Source organism: Metopolophium dirhodum, chromosome 5 (assembly GCF_019925205.1).
Source record: "Metopolophium dirhodum isolate CAU chromosome 5, ASM1992520v1, whole genome shotgun sequence".
NCBI classification, from domain to species: Eukaryota; Metazoa; Arthropoda; class Insecta; order Hemiptera; family Aphididae; genus Metopolophium; species Metopolophium dirhodum.
Window position 1 is genome coordinate 5,715,399 of NC_083564.1, and position 22,795 is coordinate 5,738,193.

At 34.4% G+C, this 22,795-nt stretch overlaps 1 protein-coding gene across 8 annotated transcripts in view; it reads left to right on the top strand.

Annotated features, from left to right (window-relative positions):
• LOC132944332 (potassium voltage-gated channel protein Shaker) overlaps positions 1–22,795 on the top strand; it is a 205,207-nt gene that overhangs the window by 142,425 nt on the left and 39,987 nt on the right. For all 8 annotated transcript variants that reach the window (XR_009664444.1, XM_061013617.1, XM_061013616.1 and 5 more), the window contains one exon: positions 18,437–18,596. Coding sequence is in view for 6 of the 8 variants with exons in the window: in XM_061013617.1 (XP_060869600.1) it covers positions 18,437–18,596 (160 nt within the window). In the remaining 2 variants the exon portion in view is untranslated. The remainder of the gene's footprint in view (positions 1–18,436; positions 18,597–22,795) is intronic.

The window sequence follows — 22,795 nt, forward strand, 5'->3', positions numbered from 1 at the left end:
GCCCTAATAAATAATCAATAATCAATAAAAAATCAAGTGTTGTCAAACATTTTTTTTATCACTTAAATTTGTGTAATTTAAGCTTTTTTACATTTTCACTCATTTTTTTTTCACATGGCAAACTTTCGTGACATTGCTGGACATTGCAGGCCCTTTAGTGTGAGTTTTCGGGCCGGACCGGGCTTATTAACGCACGGAACCGGGCTTGGACTGGGCCCGGGTATGCACTGTCTTAGTGTGAACTGTGAGTGAGTACTGGCTAGGCTTACATTTTAACACATCATATTTTAGGTGAAAACGGGGTAAGGTTGGGTGGTTTGAACTAAAATAAATTGGGCCGGACACATAAATATTACGATAAACATATTATGCGATAGCCATGACATTTTCCAATCAACCATTTTATCGATATCAATCATTTCCCCACCTCATATTTTTAAAACACGGACAATATTGACATAAGTGGCAGTATAATGGTTTTTAGCATATCACCGTTGTGAGTTAGTTATCGTTATAATAGTTACATTTTAAAGCTGGTCCCACATGCCCTGCAACATCATAATCGGCGGTTTTAGGTCACTTTGTACGGTCAAGCATTGAAAGTGTGAAACTTTTATGTACTTTTACTACTTATCACTTATATTTATAATATATACCTTCAATATATAATAGTACAAAGTGATACGTGATATAATTTCCTTCTGCTATTAGGAATTGTAGTTATTTCCTAAATTGTCAACATTTCCGGTAACATATATAACAATTGTTTTAATACTGAGAGCATCTGAGTGGTATAGACGCACATTGGGTGTGAATTTAGGGGGTGCTGGAATAATTTATGTTAGACAGATCAATGGGGAGCTTTGCCCCCCCCACACCCCCCTAAATCCTAATACTATAATAAACTGCATTACATTAGTTTTGAATTTTTATACAATAATATATGTAAATAGCAATAGCCAATGAATCAAATAGTCTGTATGATTGTTAAGAAGACGCTAGGTACACCCACATGAGTTGTTTTCGTATTACAAAATATGTAAAACATAGGAAAAACTGTTTTGCACGGGTATTCTAAGCTAAGCAACCAAATTTCCACACTATAAAAATGAGAACATTTACTGTGCAACATTGTTTTTATACTTCCAATATCATAATTAAAAAAAAGTTATTTAAGTTTGAAAAACTCAAAAATAATAATTTTTAATTTTTAAACTATAAGAACTTTTTTCGTATTTGTGATATCGAAAAATTAAAAACAATGTTGCACAGTCAATGTTCTCTTCTTTCTAGTAGGAACATTTGGTTGCATAACTTGAACTATAGCCTGAGTGGTTCGTATCCGCTGTGTGCCTATGGACTGACCACTGGGTAGGGTATAACGTTGATTTATCGTATATAGTTGTATTATATTATTATTGTAGTATGACACATTGTGTTATATATAAACATACTTATTACCTACCAATCGTTAACATTTGTTATCACCATCAGCTGACCAAATACTAAACGTAAATAATATGACCTAAAATCTATTAAGTGGGTCAAGTCAACAGCGGTGGGAACTATTTAGCAAGCGTACTGGCCTAGAATAAGTCCCTACGTATGAGTGCCTGCGTATCGAAAATAGGGTACCTTCTGTACTAAATAGGTACAAAAATAGGTGTGTGTAAACTTAACTTCGTGTGCGATAGGACGAGTTTATAGGTACTTTATAGTATAAATTATATAATTATTATAATATAGGTAGTATTATTATGTAACACACGCGAGAGCGCGCGCACGCGACGTAATTTTCCACGGCATTGATGTGAGGAGGGGAGTCAACGACTCGACGTAATAATGATATAATAATTCTCGTGTTTTCTTTTTAGACAAACGGAAACAAAACCCGCTGATTATAATATAATATACGTGCGTATTATACGGAATTTCGTTCAGAGAAAAGAAAAAATATATATATATACACCCTTCGTGGCTCGAGAGTTTTTGTTCTTTCACCGTATATATAGTAAAATGGTTTGCCGACTGGCAGACGAAAATAAAGGCCAAATAAATAAATAAAAAAACAACTCGTAATTAAATTCCGAAACTCTGCAGCAGCTCCACGGCACAACTACTACAACTACAACAGTACACCGTATACTGTATTCACATATACATACATATATATATGTATTAAGTAACGCAGCAGTATACTTCGTAATATAGTTATCGAACTATTTCCATTGATATCATCGCTGTAGCACCAAAATAGTTTGGTCCGTGAAAACGCCCTTTACGGTCGTTATATACATATTATTATAATACATAGGTATAATAATGATAATATAAATTATATTATAATATACCCTCGTTCGTCCACGTTGCATACCGTTTACGCGCTCCGAACACGCGCATTAGGAAGTACTCTAGACGAACCCTTGTTCTCGTGCTACTCTTCCGACACAGCACTCGGCAGAATATTATCGAAATCGATACGCAGGTTCTACAGTCTACACGAGCGATCGTTTCGTCAACACTAGCTTCGAAACAAGGGTTATGATTATATAATTATTATGATTGTGTTTATTATCGTAACTATTAAGTATATATTATTATATAAAGTGGTAAGTGTATTGTGTAATACGCGTACTTACCGGCTACTAATAATAATCGTTTTACTGCACGGGCACACAGCTATAGTGCGTGCTGCTGCAGGTGTTTGAGTAAATCTTTTTTAATGGCTCGTTAACAATTCGCTCTGCGCATAACCACGACCCTAATTTCAATTAACAAAATTAAAGAGAAAAATAAAAAATAGTCAAATGTATACATACAACTCGTACATTATATTATACAGTCTCATCGTATATATCGGTGTCTAAGTGATTGTTGTTTGGTCCGTATTTACATAGATTTAAACGCATTCTCTTTTATTACTCTAAAATACCACACCGAACACATTATACCTAGTTCGAGTTACCTCGGCAGATTATATATATGAATATGATAATTCGGGGTTAATTCAGACGACGAATTTGTTTCCGCTTTCTTTAGATTGGTGCAACTACAAAACAGAATTTCGGGGAAATATAAAACATAGGTACTCATATAGTTGTGCGACTCTTTAAATTCTCCACTGTGTTTCAAAATGTACTAACAATTTGGAAACCATTTGGCTTTGAAGACTATAATTGGGGATACTATAATTTGACACCTACGGGACTATAATACCCTCGACTCTCGAGAGATTTTCCCCCTATAGTTGTGTCGCTGCTGCAGATATTATTATTATGGTTGGTAAATGTTTATAATTATATGTCGTATGCGTCGTTAGAAAAGTTGCAGCGTTGGGCATACGCCAACAGCTGTCGGGAAAGTTATATCTCGCCAACTGTGGGTTGTCGACGTGTTGGTATATATAATGATAATATAACGTACATAAAATGTAATTTGCTCAAAGGATGATTAAAAACCGTTTTTACAACGTTTCTTGACATACTATCGTGTATTTGAGTCTCGTATATGCACACAGCGCACCTGCACACAGACTTAAACGCTCCTAAACCTCTTGTGTACATTTAATATGTACATCCAAACGGTTTTTAATACAAAAATTTATTTTTTCTAAAATAACACTCACCATATTGTTATATGTAAACATATATAATGTATTTATGTATATATTATATATTATAATATAATATATAAAATTTATATTTGTTTTTGTCTATACGTTTAAAGTTCATAAACCATTACCGGTATGTAAATTTACCGGATCGTTCTTTACTTTTACCATTTCTATATATTATAATATATTATACGATAAATAACCGCTTGATCCATTTTATTCAGAGTGTTTAAACAGAATACGCAATCATCTATGTATATAATAGTATATATGTATGCACTATAGTCTATACACATACTGTACACCTTTATCTATGTAATACGGTATTCAGTATGCTCGAGATTCAAATATATTCAATATTATCATAATGTGTACACAGATATTTACTATAAATCTGTGCGTACACATAATAAATGATTTAAAGTTCTAAACGGAAGAAAAAATATTATATTTTTAAGGACTGGATATTCTGTTGAGCGTTTTTTTTTTATCGCTTATACTTGTATAAAATTTCGTCATAAAATACGGTGGTCGTAATTATTATTGTCTATAAATACTATAATGTAAACGTTCTGTAAGTACTTTGTGACGGCTAAATGTACAACATAATATATTACATGTTTATGAATAGTGGCACAGGTAGATATTTATTATATCAAAGACCGAATGCATATTTTAAAGGGGAACTGGTCGCCTCGTGATTAATTGACATGACTTAAAATTATTGAATATTATATTTATGTATACACTGCAGAATGGCATAATAACAGTTATAATCATACTACTAATAATGTAGATATCACGTGAGTCTCGTGGAAACGACAGTTAAATATCAATTTATATTATACGTACTGTGGGCGATAAAATTAAAAAAAAACTTTTATTAAAAAATGCCGTACAAAACTATCCGATATTTCCGATGAATTACTACATGTGATTTTATTGTTTTAGGGTACACGCGCGTGTACACTGTACATACGCACACAACAGATTTTTTTCCTCTCCATCGGACTCTATAGCGTGTTATACCGCATCGAACTTCCATCCCTATACACGCGTATAATATCCAACAATATCATAATATTATACGTCCACCACGATTTATGTCATTAATTTTAGCCGTTTGTCCTAACCCGTAAGCGTTTAACTCCGATGACGCAGTATATATTATTAGGTGTGGTTTTGCGTTTATATATAGGTATATTGTCGCGATAACCGATAGATGTGCAGACTGGATGTTATATTATTATAGTATCAATTATAGTATCATACTATGTTATAATATAATTATATAACAAAAATATATTAAATTGGTTACACAAAATATTAGTGAAAACAATTTGAATTCCGTACATTAAATTTTATGTGTTATGGTTTAGATTTTTTTTTTTGTTTTATTTGATTGATTTCTATTTGATCTTTAAACTTTCCATGAACACGATGTACAATATTGGAGACGTCGGGCTCATGCAATTATTGTTGAAACAAGTGCATAACTGCAGCTGTCTGCTGATAAATCAATAAGAATAACAAGATACCTATATAATTTGGTATATGGAGTTGTGCAGTAAAATTTCGGGGGTTTCCCCTGCTCTCCCGCAACCTAAATCTAATTAAATTCTTATAAAAAATTAAGAATAATTGTTGTTTTAATGATTATTTAGTAATTTATTTTATCAAATAGTTATTAACATGCTTTAACTTACTATATTTTTATTTTAAAACACACAATTATGAGAAATATATTTTCTTATGTAAAAAAAACCTTTATGTATGTATTAGGTATAAAGTTTGTAGTATTATTAAATGTTGAACACGGTGAATATCAACATAAATTGATTTTGAATGAAAAAAAATCTGTTGGCTTAGGAACATTGGTCCTTATGTCAAATTAACTTCATTGTTTAAATTCAAGATTGAATTTAAAATTTAAAAAAATTTATATATTATGATGGCGGTGGTTAGTAAAATTCAACAATTCAAAGATAGTAGATACCTTCTGTTATATAGTATATACTTTTACAAATCGCGAGTTAATAAGTTTATGTTGTAATTCAATACCTACTCCTACACGAGTTCGATGATTAAATTTTTACTGGATGTTTATAATATTTGTATGCGTTGTATTATACTGCTGTATTGAAAATAAAGGTAATACAATAAGTACCTATACAAAAAAATTATATTCGGGAAAAACTGACTGTGCTATATCTTAACGTTATCGACAATGCGGATTGAATACATCGTTTTTACGTCACATTATGTACCTATATAATACACATAACTTTTGACGAGAGTATCTGAGTATTGGTGTATTATTCAATCAGAATTTAAGTGTTCCAAACGATTTGCAAATCGAATACGTGACCTTATAAAAACGATTGTAAAATTTACAATATCAAAAAACAAAATACAAATCGGTGTTTTCATCACTTTGCCGCAGCAATAACGTGAATAACTGTCTCTCTCTCTCTCTCTCTCTCACACACACACACTCTCTCTCACCCTCTCTATCTGTCTTCTCTATATAATGTAATATATCTGCTAAACAACACTGCAGTCTTGACGGACCCTTATATAGACGCTCAATTTAATATATGAAAAACGCAACAAGTTCGACAAACTTGGGGCGAAGCCAGCCCCGTACAGGTGTAGGTATGCAGTATAAATATAATGCGACACGATGAGTCCCGAGCGCGTTATTATTATAACCGTTTTTTAATCGTCATACGCTCGTTAGACAGAAAATGTATGTATACCTACAGTAATTAAACCGCGTTTTAAGCGGCTGACACATACATAATATAATATAATATCACGAAAACACACATAAATAACGTTTCAGCACGATGTTATTAAACATATTTTTAAATATTGCGGGAGGAGCGACTCACCATTACCGCGGCACAGGCGTTAAAACAGAAAGTGCGTGCGTGTATAACCGCGGCGATGGAAAAAAAATTGCGATACACTGGCCCCACGGCCACGGCCGCCGCCGCGGATCGATTGCCGCCGCCGTCGCGGGTGAAATTCAAATGCGAACGCGCCCGAGTCGACTCGCCTGTAGGAATAATAATAATAATAATTTTTAAAAAAAAACCCCATAGTGGCCCTTTACCACCCCCACTATACATGAAAATGTAATTCTCCACCTCACTAGTCATCAAAGCCTAGATTTAAGTGATCGGACAAACAGCACATCATTGGAATATAGAAAAAAAAAATAATAACTTTATAGGGTATGTATAATAGGTGTAATTATATGTATTAAAAATACTTTATTGCGCTCGGTATTTAAGAAATTCAAACGTGTTCTCAACGTAGATAATATATTATAAGTAACATGCATGTGTCATATCGGTTATTGTTATTAATTTGCGGCACACAGTGCGTGCACAATATATATTATTGTTTTTGTGCGTATATTATATTATAACTTATATGCATATATAGGTGCCTATGCATATTATTATACTTCGCACACGCGTGTGCCGTGTGTTGCGAAGCGAGTGGGGGTGAATATTGTGTAGGGTCGCAGGAGCGTGGAAGGGGAAGAAAATGAAAAAAAAAGAGAGAGAAGCGACGAGGTAATCATTTCGAGGTCCGTAGGAAATCCCGATAATGGCTGTATATCTAAAGAGGGTAGATAGGACGCATGCTCGGGGGTGGGGGAGGGGGTGAACTCGCAGTCGTTGTCGCTGGGCGGGTGGGTGCGGTGGCGGATTCAGCGCGCCGCACGCCGTGTCGCCGCTCGGTATAGTGCGCTCATCCAGCCGCGGTGTTTGTGCGTCGCACCCCTCTTCCCCTTGCCGGCCTCCCTTGTTTGTGTAGTGCTCGCCTGCGTCTGTGTGTGTGCGCGCTCGCGAGCCAAACGGGCGCGCGCGCGTGTGCGTCGTATTAGTGTGTCGTATACGAGCGACCGTACCGCCGGTGGTGAGTAGTGTTGCACACGCGCGCGTACGGCGAGGAGTCATCGCGACGACGAAGACGACGACTGACGACGTCGATAAATTACAATCATAAATTAAATAAAATAAAACGGTGAAAATAACAATAAATATTATTTTATAACGACGACGACGGACAGTAAAATTATTAAGTAGTGTGACGAAAAGAAAATCATCTCATAGATCGTGCGTGCGTCTATCGATCATGCGGACGCGCCGCGGCGTGTCGTGCTCGCGACGAAATTTCGCGCGGTGCCGCCGGAAATAGAGACTACGACAGATCGTCGTGTACGACTCGCGCGGCCGATCTATCCTCACCAAACGTGTATAACGTCGTAATCGGGGTGACGTCGTGAACTTGACTCTCGTTACGCAAACGTTACACTCGCTCGTCGGCCGGACATGACGGCGCGACAATAATTACTTGGTAATTACAATCGCGATCCCGTCGTACTCGTCCGTCGTGCTGTCGTATCACGTCGTAGCGGTGGTGCGCGGGCGGTGACCGCCGCCGCCGCCGGCGTCCGGTGCGTGCCGCCGCCCCGATCGGTGCCGCAGCGGCGGCGGGCGCAGCAGCCGCCGCCTCCGCCGCCCTCGCCGCCGTCGCTGCGATCACGACCGCGACGATGTCGGCCGGACGCGTCATCGGTGACGACCGCGACGGCCGCTGGTCCGCCGAGCCCGGTGGCCGGCCGTCGTGAGCCGACCCGGCGGCGCGTAAAGCGCGCGGACGGCGACGCCACCGCCGCCGCTCGCGACCGCGTGCACCACCGGTCACTGCCGCGTCTGATGCTGCTGACGGGCCGAACATCCCAACGGGACCAACATTTCCCGGATCGAGTTCGTTGAGAAATGGGGGCTGACCCCTGTCCTCAAACCGAGACAGGACCCACGCCCCCGGGGTGCCAGCTTGGTAGACGGTGACGATGCCGGAAAGTACGTTTCGTGTCCGGCTATATATATACTATTATATACTATTATCATTATTGTTGTTGTTGTTGTTGTTGTAATTGTGTATTTCGCGATTGTCATCTGATCATGTCATTCGACTCGCGGAAAAGGTTTTTTTTCGTAATTCGTGTGGTTCGCACTGAACGGAATCGCGAAAAAAAACTATCCCAAAACTACACTACACGCGTTTCTGGAGGATGTTGACATTTTTATACTTATATTATGCATGTAATTTTAAATCATTGTCACTTCTCTCAAGATACGTCGTCTTTACATATGTATTATACATTTAGGGTTTGGTCGAACTACAGTTTTCAAAAACTCAAATTCGAATATTCAAATTTCTTTTTTTATCAAACTTGAATCCATTATTTACTGTTTTTGAAAAATTTGAAAATGTTTGATTTTTCAACTTAAAATTGACTCATAACCCATCTTAATCGTATACAAAAATATATCCAGATTTACTCTTAAGAAATACGGCAACTATAAATTTTATTCTGTGGGGTACGGATATTTTATAAGATGTAATAATTTATATTCATAATAGTACCAATGACCGATGTAGTATCGAACTCGGTTCTTCTCAGACGGCTGTTCGAAACGTTTGAGTTTGGACTTTGAAGTATTCGACTCCTACAGTAGGTATATATGAATTCCTAACGAACTTCGAACGGTTCGGATTTCTCGAAGTTCGGGGTGTTCGAGAGTTCGACAAGTAGTTTGAGTGCCAATCCGTAAGTTTATAATACGCGCATAATATATATTTGTGGCCGAAGTGTGCGCGCGCGTCTTACGGTTCAACCTTCATCGGTATTAGGTACCTATGCGTCTTTGAATCGGGGGCAGTACAATTTATTTGCATACGATAACCTTATGCGGGCCGCGTGCGCTCGGGTCTGACGACGGCCCCGACCCGCGCGGCAGTATAAAAATAAATAAATTCTCGCGCGTCTTCTCTCCCCCCCCCCCGTTCCCCCTCTCACAATCACCCCAAGCGCAATATATTATACTAAATCGTCTTTCCGACCGGCTGACTCCTTACGGGCCCGTTTTTCGCGGTTAATTAAATGTCGTATTTCATCATTTCCTCGTCGCCGACGCCACCGTCGTCGTCGGGTGGAGCGAAAAAAGAAAAACATGTACACATAATATTATTCATTCGCGGCCGTTAATCAACCGCGCCCGCCGTCTTTTTTTCAGCCTGCAGCTGCTATACAATACTATTTCACGATAGTACGATAACTCTGCGCAATTCGGTCGACGGCGAACACAGTAGTTGTACCTACCTATATTTACCGTCGAACGACCCGACCGATAAGACGCGATATATCAAATTATTATTATTATTATTATTATGTATTTATGTATAATACGCCCAACGGTTTTTACAACGATTTATTTTTGGGTCTCACGGCACGGCAACAAAAAGCTTCCGTATATTATTTTAGACGTACTGTGGTCAGTATAGAGGTTCAAAAAACGGTGATCGAAGATAGGTTTTATAATAGCGATATAATCACGCACTTCATCTACAGCGTCGATTTTAACGTAATCATATTGGTTTAGTTCACAAGGTTCGTTTCGTTTTCGTTCGACAATATTTTACAATGTTTTTATGTAAACAGATTTAAATGCAGTATATAGTGTTAAGACATGTTGTATACAGTAGTCGATCATAATATAGCCTAACCTAACCTGCCAGATCGTATAATATGAACAATCACTAAACATTTAATGAATCAATAGCGTGAGCTGATTGTCACATAAAATAAATATGAGATTTAGGGGCTCATGATTGGTCCAATCATATACGTATTTATAGCCCTCTCTGTAGTTTCTTTTAGAATATATTATGTCATGTACTCAAAATATTATAGGTTATTAGCACCCCCCCCCCTCCATTACCATATAAATTGTTCACCATACTACACTATTATCTAACTCGGCATAATATATTATTATGTTAAGTTATTAATTGATTATTTAACAATAATATTATCTGTATATATTTACCATAGACATACTATAAGCATAATCTATTCTATTACCTATGTTTGTACTATTATACGTTTACATTGATACGTCGTATTGTACAGCATATAGAATTTTGTATTTGATTTGAAATTCATAACAAAAATTATTTAAAATAGTTAAAGCAAATAGCAATATTAAATTTAATAATAATTTCGAGATAATCATTGTATCAATAGTATAAGGAATAGGTATGACAGACGTACTATGACAATAATATTGTATCGTGTTTTCAAGTCAAAAATTAATAATAATTTCTCGATTTTTTACAATTTGTCGAATTTCGGTGGTCTCTGACTCTGCGAACGTGTGTGAGACATAATGACGCATAAGATGTTGAGAAAATAAAAACTTGTACACGATATTGTTTTAACTAACGATAACTCGTTGGACGTCCATTTTAGCAGGGTCTAGGGGTGTGTATGTAGGTTCTATATTTTGTGACGTCACGTTATTAATTTATCGCGTTGTTTTTTCACGCCAGTCGCCCAGATAGAAATACAAATGATAAATCTGAAAACCGGAAAGTGGTTTCAGGGTCTTGGCAAACGTTTGGTATGAAATGTCTAGTGTATATTATATATTGAAGGAACTGGAATAACAATTTATCGTCTAGCCCTTCGTACAAATTCCGACCGATTCGAAAAGCAAAATGTTCCATTAGGGTAAACTACTGAAACGTTACGGCATGGGATCTAGGTTTTTAATCTTTTTTTTATTTTTTTTTTTTTTGGCACTCTCAAGTGTTATAGACTATAGTATTATATACATGTGTAAGAAAATTTTGTCCACCCAAAATATCGAAAAAGCTTACTACACAACAGTGTTTTACATTCTAAATTACTCGTATTTCAAATGTATTTATTTCCATCTCAGATCCCCGACCGTACACTTTAATTTTTTTATTTGTACGTTTCATTTTCTATATAGTTGAATTTTGTTTTCACTATCTTCCTATATCGTGCTATAGTATATTGCTATCACACCCTGGGCTCTTCCTCGCTTATAAATGTCCCTTGTGGAGCATCTCTAATAAATCTATTAAATTAAACAAATTAATTTCCAAGCCATTTTAGATTTGTTAATTGCCATTACGTAGTTCATCATCCCGTCTGATATAAACTAGTGCGATACGATACTCTGGTAATTGTTATAATAATAGAATAGAGGTAGATATTATACACCGTGAGGCAAGTCATCGATTGCACGCAAATTTGTTTATTCGAACTTGGCACAATTCATAATATGCGTATCATAAATTATACATTTTAATTATCCCAACGCAACGACCGTTGCGTTATTATTACTATTATATTATTAAACGATTCGACATAGTATTATTATTATAGTATAATATAATACGACGATATCAAGTCCCCACAATATTAATGAACTATCGCACTATAACAATAATAGCATGTATAATAATTACAGAATTACGCGGTCATGACGTGTTCGTAGATGCAGACTGATTGTGGCCAAACGCAAATGCCATATTTCACGAACAACCCATTTTATATATAGGCGTGAAATATAATAATGTAACATAAAATTATGATTTATACACATTGAATCATTATGCATGTATGCTGTCCGTTTGGTCTACATAGTTTCATTTAACGTCATTTGCTTACATTATTAAATTAAAAATACCCATCAACTTGTATCCGTCCATAGATGCACTGTACCTATATTATGTGAATGTCTCGTTCGGAGATCTCATAGCGGAGAATAAGTAATAAGTTATATCGTTACATATTAGGATGAAATTATATATTAATAATATTATAAATTATATATATAGGTGATATTATTATACACGCGTATTTGAGTGCCACATCATATTACGTTACACCAACTTTAGATCATTTATGATGATTGATAAAATGTATATTGTTTTATCTAACTACCTTGGTAAATGCGTACAGTTGAACTTGATCAACTCGAATTTTTCCTAACTCGAAATCGTCGATACCTGAAACATTTTCCCAGTCTCTGGAGTTGCCCATTATTGTATTATCCTTGGATAACTTGAATTCCGCGATAACTGGAACTTTTTGGCCGGTCCCTTCAACTTCATGTCAACCAAGTCCAACAGCTTTTCTAGATCAAAATATATACAGTACCTACCTATATTATACGTGTCATATTATTAAGTCGAATATTTTACATGGGAATTTGATGCATGAACACAATATTATGTACATTTATTTCACGATGTCGATGTACAGCAGATGTCGTCTCACCATGTCAACATTTTTCTTTTCAAGTACAATTATTTTTATTTTTGAAAAATGATAACCGTTTATTTTAGACCCACGATTATTATAAATATTTATAGTGTGTATTATTTTTAGTTTACCTAAACTTAAAAGTTAAAAGTTGAAAATAAAATGGTAGATTTATGTAAATTATTTTAAATTAAATGATATCAATATCCATTAAGTTTGCATAACGTAAGAAACAAGTTAAAAGTTTAGAAAGGACGTGGGGATAGAGTATTGTAAATTGCAATATTACGAATACTGAATACAATTTAATGTAATTTAACAAAATCAAAATTAATAATTTGTATTTTTCCGTGTTAATTAATTTTAGTTAAAACACACCACAATTATTGTAATAATATTATATAATATGGTAATTTTAGATTTTATTTATAGTCCATAGATTTTTATGTTTAAACATGATATTATTATAAAAACAAAATCGGAGAGCTCCATCTGCTGTACCTATGATGTCACCTCATCATTGAGTAGGTCACACGATAATAATGGATATATTAAATTTTAATTCAATAATAAATTATTGCATACGATGAACAGAGATGGACTCTCATCATAGATTAATAAACATATTTTATTATATATTTTTATAATTATTCATAATTTATTTTACTATTAGTGTATTACTAATATATAGGTTAATCAGTGGCGGCTCGTGGGTGCTGGTGGTTGGGGTGCGACTTTAAATATAACAGTGGTAGCCATAGCCGCCAAAGGTATAACAAATTATTTAAATATACGAAAATATACATCTTATCGTGACAAAATGGATCTATTTTGTCATGCATCTTACTTTTTATATAGTCGCAGGTCGCAGTAGAAAATGGAAATTAAAATAATAATAATAGCGATTAGCAACCGACAACGCTGTTAATTTTAAAAATAAATTACCCAATATAGTATAAATATACTATAAATATATACATATTTTACTGTATGGACGACGCTTCCGGTCGTCCAAACCCGTACATATAACATCTAAGCAACAATAAACGTAGCCGCACGCACACGATTGCTGCGCGCCGTTTATACATGCGTAATACGAATATTGCATGCTGCCGGTCCGCGGTCGTCCAAACACTGCTTGTGTGTACATGCGTACGGCGTACCCTGGTATCTGAGAGAAATAACCAGTTCGCACACGACAATAATTGACATTAATTATTAATGTAATAGACAAATGTAAAGTAGGTAGTTTATAACTGTTTTACTATTTAAAAATTTGCAATATATTTTAAAAATGTAAAATTAAGAATATTATATATTATAATTTTCTTCATTTAATTAATTTTAGCAGGGGGTGCGATGGTCCCGTCGTCCAAATCACGAGCCGCCACTGAAGTTAATTAATTATTGACAAAACATCGCATTTACAATATTTTTAATATTAATATAATAGTATATATTAATATATATATATGGTTATTATTAATTTTTGAGTTAATACTGACTTACCGTAGAACTCTGTGAATAAATAGGTAATTGCTTAACACTAATGTGAATATTTTGAATATTTAATTTTGTATGGTTAAAAATAATATACGTAAAAGTGTTAAGTCCCCAGGTATAATATTATTAAATTATAACAGTATAATTACAATTGTTAATTATCTGATAAATATTGGATATCAAAAAAAAAAGGAACTTCAAATATCTTTAAAAAATATATATATTTTATAAATTATTAAGATTTTTATGTTTCAGTTAAAATTATTGGTGAGAAACATTTTAAGCATGAATTTCCAAGTCTTAGCTAAAAAAATTTAAATGTATAATATTATACGTCATGTCCAAGTACAAAATAGTTTTCAAATTTTCATGATTTTGACGTTTTCTGCCAAAATGTTAACTTAAAATAATTACAAAGAATATATTGCCTTTGTATATTTAATCTGATTAAAGAAAAATGTATGTGTGATCTGATATTAAGTTTTCAAATTTTTAAACGAGCTTAAAAATGTTTGTCAACGAATTAAATAAAAAAATATTTCAAAAGCTTATAAATAGCTTAAAATTAGTCGAAATAATAATTAATAGATACATTTTGTATGTCAAATTATAATTTAACTTTTTAGTAACAGTGGAATCTTTCAAGTTCTTCAGATTAATATTTTTTTAATTGCAATATATTGGTTTAAATCGCTCCACTCAGAATCTAAAAACATAATAGGTATACACTTCTCGCATTCAAAATAGTAGTTTGCTTTTCGTAAACGCTTCTATTTTTATACTGACATTATTCTATTGTACATTTAAATCATTGATTGGTAGTATTAAAGTTTCATTAGTTTTTCTGGATTTAAATCATTTCTTTGTGTGTAGAGGTTTTGACATCGCTATGTCTTTAATAGTGGTTTTTAGAACTGTTTTGGTTACTTGGTCAGCCATCTCCATGCAATACTGTAAAAAGATATACAATTATTATTATATGTGTAACAACCCACTCTTATTTCGTGTGTAAAATGTGCTTTACTACTATATATGATATTGGACAGCAATGCTCATAAGACCACGGCATTCCTACAAATCAACGGATTATGACATGATATCAGCAATAAAATTGAGCTTGCGTTCGGCAACTTAGGCCATTAGCTATTTTGTTTATTTGTAGGTTGTTAGTAAAGGGAGGAACGGTTGAAAAACACGTTTTGTACGTGTGGCAAGGATTCATTGTTAAAAATCCCGGATGGACACCCATCCGGGAACTAGCAACACCGGCCGTTACGTACATTCAGTGCGTTTCCGCAGTTGAGTGTACGCACTGCGCCACACCAAGCCACAGATATATTATATTTAATATACTGGTGAACTAACAATAGCGACTACGATCTATTATTATAGTAGCCCGAACTCAAACACAATTATAATGACATAATAACTACGCGTAACGCATAACAATATAAAATATCGCACGGTACAAGTTATACTATTTTCGTTTTGCAAACGTGTCGACTCGAACGCGATATAATTTAGAATGTATGAAAGTTTTCCAAAAAAACCCGAAATGTATATAAAAAAGAAGTCTATTTCCAACAAAAAAGCAGAAAATTATATAATATATATACTATGTGGCGTGTATACATGTGTTCGGGTGCGTCTGCTACCGGAGCTTTATACTATTCTGTTCAAATTTTAGGGTTTTTTTTGCCAACACCCTCCATATAGCTTCCACCGTCTTCATCGTTGTTTTCATTGTAAATAAGAGAAGGGTGGTTTTTTTATTATTATTTCGGTTACGCAGCAATTTGCTTCGTCGTCGTAACAGACTACACACACAGACACCCAGAGAACCCAGAACATAGTCTCGATAATCAGTCGGGTCGTGGCGGCGGCGGCGGCGGTGGTGGTGGTGGTTTATGGGTTTTGTCGCCGCGCTGTCTGGTCTGTAGCGGTAACCACGGTTACCGGCAGTCGTGCCTCCGACCCACGTTCTGCAGTGGTTACCAAAACAATCGCCGCGGGAAACTTATATAACAGAGACATTATTACACTGAGAGTGTATATTATATGATTTATGATCTTGTATATATATATTGTATATACTACAGTAATAGAGACATTAGGGGTACGCGTATCGCTGCTGCAGTCGCACTCGGTAAATTGTTTTTTTTCCACCCCCTAACCACCCCGATATTAGCACCGCATGCGAATAGAAAAATATAGGTAGTAAGTTTCTACCTACCAATGTATAAACATAATATATTATTATTATTTACTCTTTCTTTTCGCGGTCTCAACCCCCTCTCACCACACTCGAGCCATTTTCGCGCGTCGTTGTCGTCTAAACCTACTGATTGATGAAAACGCACGCATCATATACTATTTTATGTTAAATATACGCGTGCCATAAACTGCAGTTAGGCACCTAAATATTGTATACGCGTGGCAATAGCCTTGAAACGCTGATCGCAGTCGATTTCGCAAATTTTTAACGGATTTCCGCATATTGTTATTATATTATTACTATTATTTTATGCTCAGTAATTGGGCTGACAAAAACACGCCACAGTATAACAATAACAGCTCGATGGGCTATACCTAATATTTTACGTTTTTTTCGTCCTATTTTACTTCACGACCAGACGTACTGCTGCGATGTATACGTCGTATAATATTATATATTTATAACTAACGCACTAGTCGAAACGGCTTTATATACATAATACATATACTTACAATTTAATACCATATATTATTATAATACCATGTACACTAATAATGTGGAAGAAAAGCCGAAAACGTTTTTCACGCAATCGAGATCGGGATAAACGGTAGAACGATTTTCAACACCATTTTTTAAGCAATTTTTATACTGAACAAAGTCGACCAGTTTATGATCATGTTTCAGTGTATATAATATAATATGTAACAGCTATTAAATTATTAGCTCCGCCTGTCAAAGGTAATTCGAAATTAAGCTAGATCGACTAATGTGAATTCTGCGCGATATCGGTATCATTTAAATGTGTGTATAAAATATTATATTATATTAGGTATGTAGGTAATATAATGCTAAATTATTAATAATAAGATGTAGTAGTAGTATCGTCTCAGAGGACATCAAAGGGAAGTGATTCAATAAACATAGATTTGACTATAAATTATTATATTATATTAGTCTTTAGTTATCTTTTACGACATTTTTGAAACTCATAATTTATTGCATATCAATATATCATATTAATTTACACGGGTTGGCGAGTTTAATATTAACATACTTTTATATAGAAATTTTGTTCATGTTTATCGCTCGCGCTTATAGTCGGATGATTTTTATACTCGAATAATATCGTTGGACACCGATGAATGAGTCCCTACTATCTATATTCTATAATATACATACTACACTATGCTATTATATACAATAATCTCTGAAGCGAACAACACTTTGATATTTTATGCACTGCATATTATAATATAATAAATTGGGCAAAAAATGATTAGCTTGTGAAGTTGTAGATGACTCTTGAAATTATTTTATATTGTTGGTCTACAGAGTCTATTATTAAATATTATAATAGATTACCAACTTAGGCAGTAGGGATTGTATAAGATTAAATACCTACCTACATAACGCAATCTCTACTATTTTTTTAAACATAATGTGTAAGACTATGTACTCTGCAGCATACAATATTATACATATATTTTGTATCTAGATATGAATACAAACCTAATAAAATATATTCGAGCATATTATAGTACTTTATTGGAATCTCTAGAACAGTATGATCGGCAACAACCCGAAGCCCGCTCAGAAGTTTTATTTGGCTCACAAGTGTATAATTTATATAAAAACCACAAGCTAAGATAGTAGTATAGACTGTAAACGATAGATTAAAACGTTGTTTCTTTGTGATACCTTATTAAATAATATAGGCAGGCCTAAGAGTTGCGAACTTAAATAAATTAAATTTGATATGAATATACGTCATGTTTATTTGAAATAAAATAAGGTAGGTGTATCCAAATTGTGGCCCATGTAAAAATGTATATTTATTTTTGGGCCCTCCATACATCAAAAATGTTGCTGACTCTAGAACATTGATAAAAAGTAAAAACCGTGTGATTTCGTCAAAAATTAATTTTCGGTACACGTTGTTTAGGTCGCTGCCGAAACTCAGTACCCAAGACGAAGACGGCTGTGGTCCAGGGGCAAATCTTGGCACAGGCCTCACACACGGTCATCCTCAACACTGTTCGGGGAGCGCGACATTCGAACCGATACCGCACGACCACGACTTCTGCGAAAGAGTTACAATCAACGTGAGTAAACTAACATATTATTATATTATAATTTATTGATAAGAAATAGTTATGTACATAATTTTGTGGCCAAAAATAGCATAATATCACTTAACACGTTACTTTGTTTGATGCGTCTGCACGTCATACACCTACGTCAAAGACAAGTTCTGTATTAAGTATATAATACGCTTTTATGTGTCTGTTTATGAATGTTGAGTGTCAGTATCTTCAAAAGTATATATACGTGATGTATACAGGGTTATCCATTTACCACAGGACATTCATTATTTCAACAAAAAAACTAACGTTTTTGAAAATATTTTATTACATAATTTTAAGTTGCTACAAAACTACATTTTTGTAAACATTATATTTTTACTATTTTTATCATTATCATTTCATAAGTTTTTTTACTATATTCAATGAGAATGAAAATTTTAAATTTCATGTTACGAAGCAGTATATTATTCGGAGCATTTTTATTTATAAAACCTAAATTTTGAAAAAGTAGTTTATTAGTTATAACTTTATTTAAAGTTTATATGGACGGTGTAGTGGTTGGTTCACTAATTTTGCGGGATACCATTCTACTCTGCTCATCAAAATTTTAAATACATAAACTACAAAAACTTAAACACAAAAACTACTCGGTCCTAAATTAATTTTTTATGTATCGAAGTACTTTGAAAAATATTCTGTTTTGGAATAAAGAGTTAAAAATTCGTGGTGTCACTAAAAAGGTAAATAATTTCAAAGTGAAAACCGTTATAAAAAAATATTGTTTTTAACTACTTTAAATTACGTAAAAAATATTTTTAAGAACTTTAATAATAATAAAAATTTGCCGAGAGCAAAATGTTTGATACAATTTATATTACATACAATATTACAAGGTTGGGTTCATTAAAGCCTATGGCTGTGGTGTGAGTATTAACCCTATTCACACCACAGCCTTAGAAAGAACGAAAAATAAGCAAAAAATATTTATTCATTAATATATAATAAGACTAAATAGGTAAGCAATATTTTTAAATTAATTGATATATCACACATACCTAAATACAAAATAAAAAATAGCTTAATAGTTTATGAAATACCTAATGAGTATCTTACGTTTAATGGATCAACCGGTATAATATACGTATACATTTTTAATAACACCAGTTTATACAAATTTGATTTCTTCTAATGCCGCTGTGATGTTTTAATCTAACGATTCGTCTCGACGTGCGCGCGCTTCAGCTATTGTTGACTTTGCAAAACGGTCCGGGATTGACGGGCGCCGAGTGGTCATTGAGAAACGATTGTCATATTATATATATCGCTTGTCAATTTACATTGAAATTACACAGCAGGCGTGCTCACCGAAGGGTTGGTTCAGGGGTACATAACTTCGGAGGGAATAGTGATCGACCGGCTGAGCTGCGGATGAGGTGTCGGCCGCCGATGTTGTCAACACGACGAAGTTACAAAAGGGCTTTCGCGAAAACCACCCTCTCCTTATAATAATATACTTACGTATATTTATATATAGTGTACGCGATGATCCAGAGTAGAATCTGGAGGGGACGAGGTGGATGGGGGTGGGGGAACCAATTACTCGTCAAATTTAATTCGAAACTTGTATAATATATTATATTGACACCGATGTAGAGAGTTTCGATATTTTGTGGCCGAAGAAACGCCTGTTTGTATACTATATCCGCCGCGCTCACGTCTAGACCGGATATCGGGCTTTTTAAACAATTTTCTTTTATTATTATCTTTTTTTTATTCACACGTCTCTGTGAAAAATAATATAATAATTGCAATCAATTGATATCGTTGAGTGTGCACTCGAAACGCGCGTTCCTCGCGTAAAATTATGTAGCACCACCACAGCTGCGGTAACTGAGTTTGCATTATCGTGTAGGATTTTTATTTTCTACAAGTACCCGTCGTAGCTAAAAAAAATTATACATTATATATTTAACTAGGCACGGTATAATATTATACAGAAGTACAGAACTTATAATATATAAGACAATATAAGTAATTGTACACTTGTATAGTTACGAATCCATAGTATAGAATTCCAATAAAAATGTTGTTGGTAAAACTTTGTGCTTAAGTTATTAACTTAATTTAAATGTTCATAAAAATATAAATAGTTAATTATAGTTTTAAATGTTTTTATAATTTTCTAGTCTTATATAGCCCTCTCAGATAATTATATCAAACTACGAACATAGAGTGGTACAATATTATCGAGAGAAAAAAAAACGACTAAACCGCAAATTTTCATAAAGAGCACGAGTGTCGAATTAAAAATTTTTGTGTGAGATTTATCTGTATAGGGCGATGGTCAAACGCCGTTCAGAAGTTTACAAATGAATCCGACCGCGTTTATTTGAAGTATATTTTCATTTTGCACTGCACTCGATCGCCAAGCACCTATATGGTTATATGCATATAATATAGTTATACCCGCCTGTGCGGTTAAGAACGTCGTAGGTAGTACTATAATAAAGGTAAGACCTGATCGACGGGAAGAAAATAATAATAAAAAAAAAAATCCCCCAGACGAGTGCGTCGGACATCGAATTGCATACGGCGGCACGGTACTATATCCGCGCGTGGGATTTTTATATTATTCCTCCGTCGTTATGCCCAAAATGGTCGAGCGGCGCTGCGAACTGCCGCTCGCGGTCGTTACACGATAAACGCTGCAGGCAGAGTTCAAGAGGACGCTGTATGATATATTTTATATATTATACGCATCATACTATTATATACCAAATATAGGTATGCGGGTACTTAACTTTTATGTAATATAATGCTCGTCGTACAATGGGCGACGAGGTGTGGCTACGGGTGGGTGAGGCGTAGATGAGACGGCGTCCTAAATCGAGGGCGATTTCCCCCAGCCCCCACCACCGCAGCCACTGTTTCTCGGCGAACGTGAAGAGCTCTCGTGCGCATTCATTAGTCTCTAAAATCGGGTAAAAGTTTCGAGAGCGGAATTCGAAGCGCGCTCGCGTAGATATATTATAAAGTCTTATCGTTAATCATATATTTTATATACCTATACCGGGTGATCAATTTAACGTAAGACACGTTATTATATTACAAAAAACTATTAGCGTTTTAAAAATATTTTTCATTCGTAATTTTTAGTAGTTATAAAACAACAATTATATTTTCACTAATTTATAGATATTTTTAGTATATACCTATTTCGATGTATAAAAATAGAATTCTTGACGAACAGTTTAAGTTATAAGTATTTTGAGTTTGTTAAGTGGAGTGGAGTGATGCAGGCGTACCCCTCAAAATGTTTGTTCACTATTGATCCACTAATCTAAACTTTAAATCCTAATATGTATAAAGAAACAACTAGTCGGAAATTTGACTTTTATAGATCGAAATACTCCGAAAAATATTCTGATTAGGAATATGAATTTAAAAATATATGTTGTTATACATAGGAGTAAGAACTTCAAAACAGTAATAACAATAAAAAATAGAAAAAAAATTAATTCGTAACGCTAAAAAATTATAGAGATTTCTGAAATAGTGAGTGTCTTTCGTCAAATGGATCACCCCGTATATTATATTGTACCTAAGAATATACGCTTTTTATGGTCATACAAACGCTGCAGTTATTTGTGGCGTAACCATATTATAATCGATATAATATTTTTAATGTATTATAATATATGAGTAAACGCGAATGTTCTGTGGATGTACTATAGATGTATTATAGCATAATCGCACTCAATATTATGATAAAATTTTACAAAGTTGCGCGGCGTCATCGGGTATGTGGTGATCGAAGTATTATAGGGGTGGGACACGAGGAGATTATAATATGTTAATATCCCTTCTTACTTTTTTCAATTTCGTCCCCTCGCAAATCGTCTTAAAAAACGTTCTCCCCTCACCACGTAATAAAATACAATAGTATAATATTCTGATGGCGCTCGGGTTTCTGTAGTTTCTATAATACGAGTATTATATTTTTATATTATACAATCGGATTTAAAAATTCAACTTTTTTTTATTATTTTTATTTTTTAGATTAATTATTTTATTTTTTTTTCAATTGCATTACCTAACTCATAATGCAAATAGTATTGAAAGTCGAGACTTTAAATGCGATTTCTAATAGTATACGATAATGTGATGATGTACGCACGAATGCACGTATATATCGATATCACGCCACGTGCCCGTCG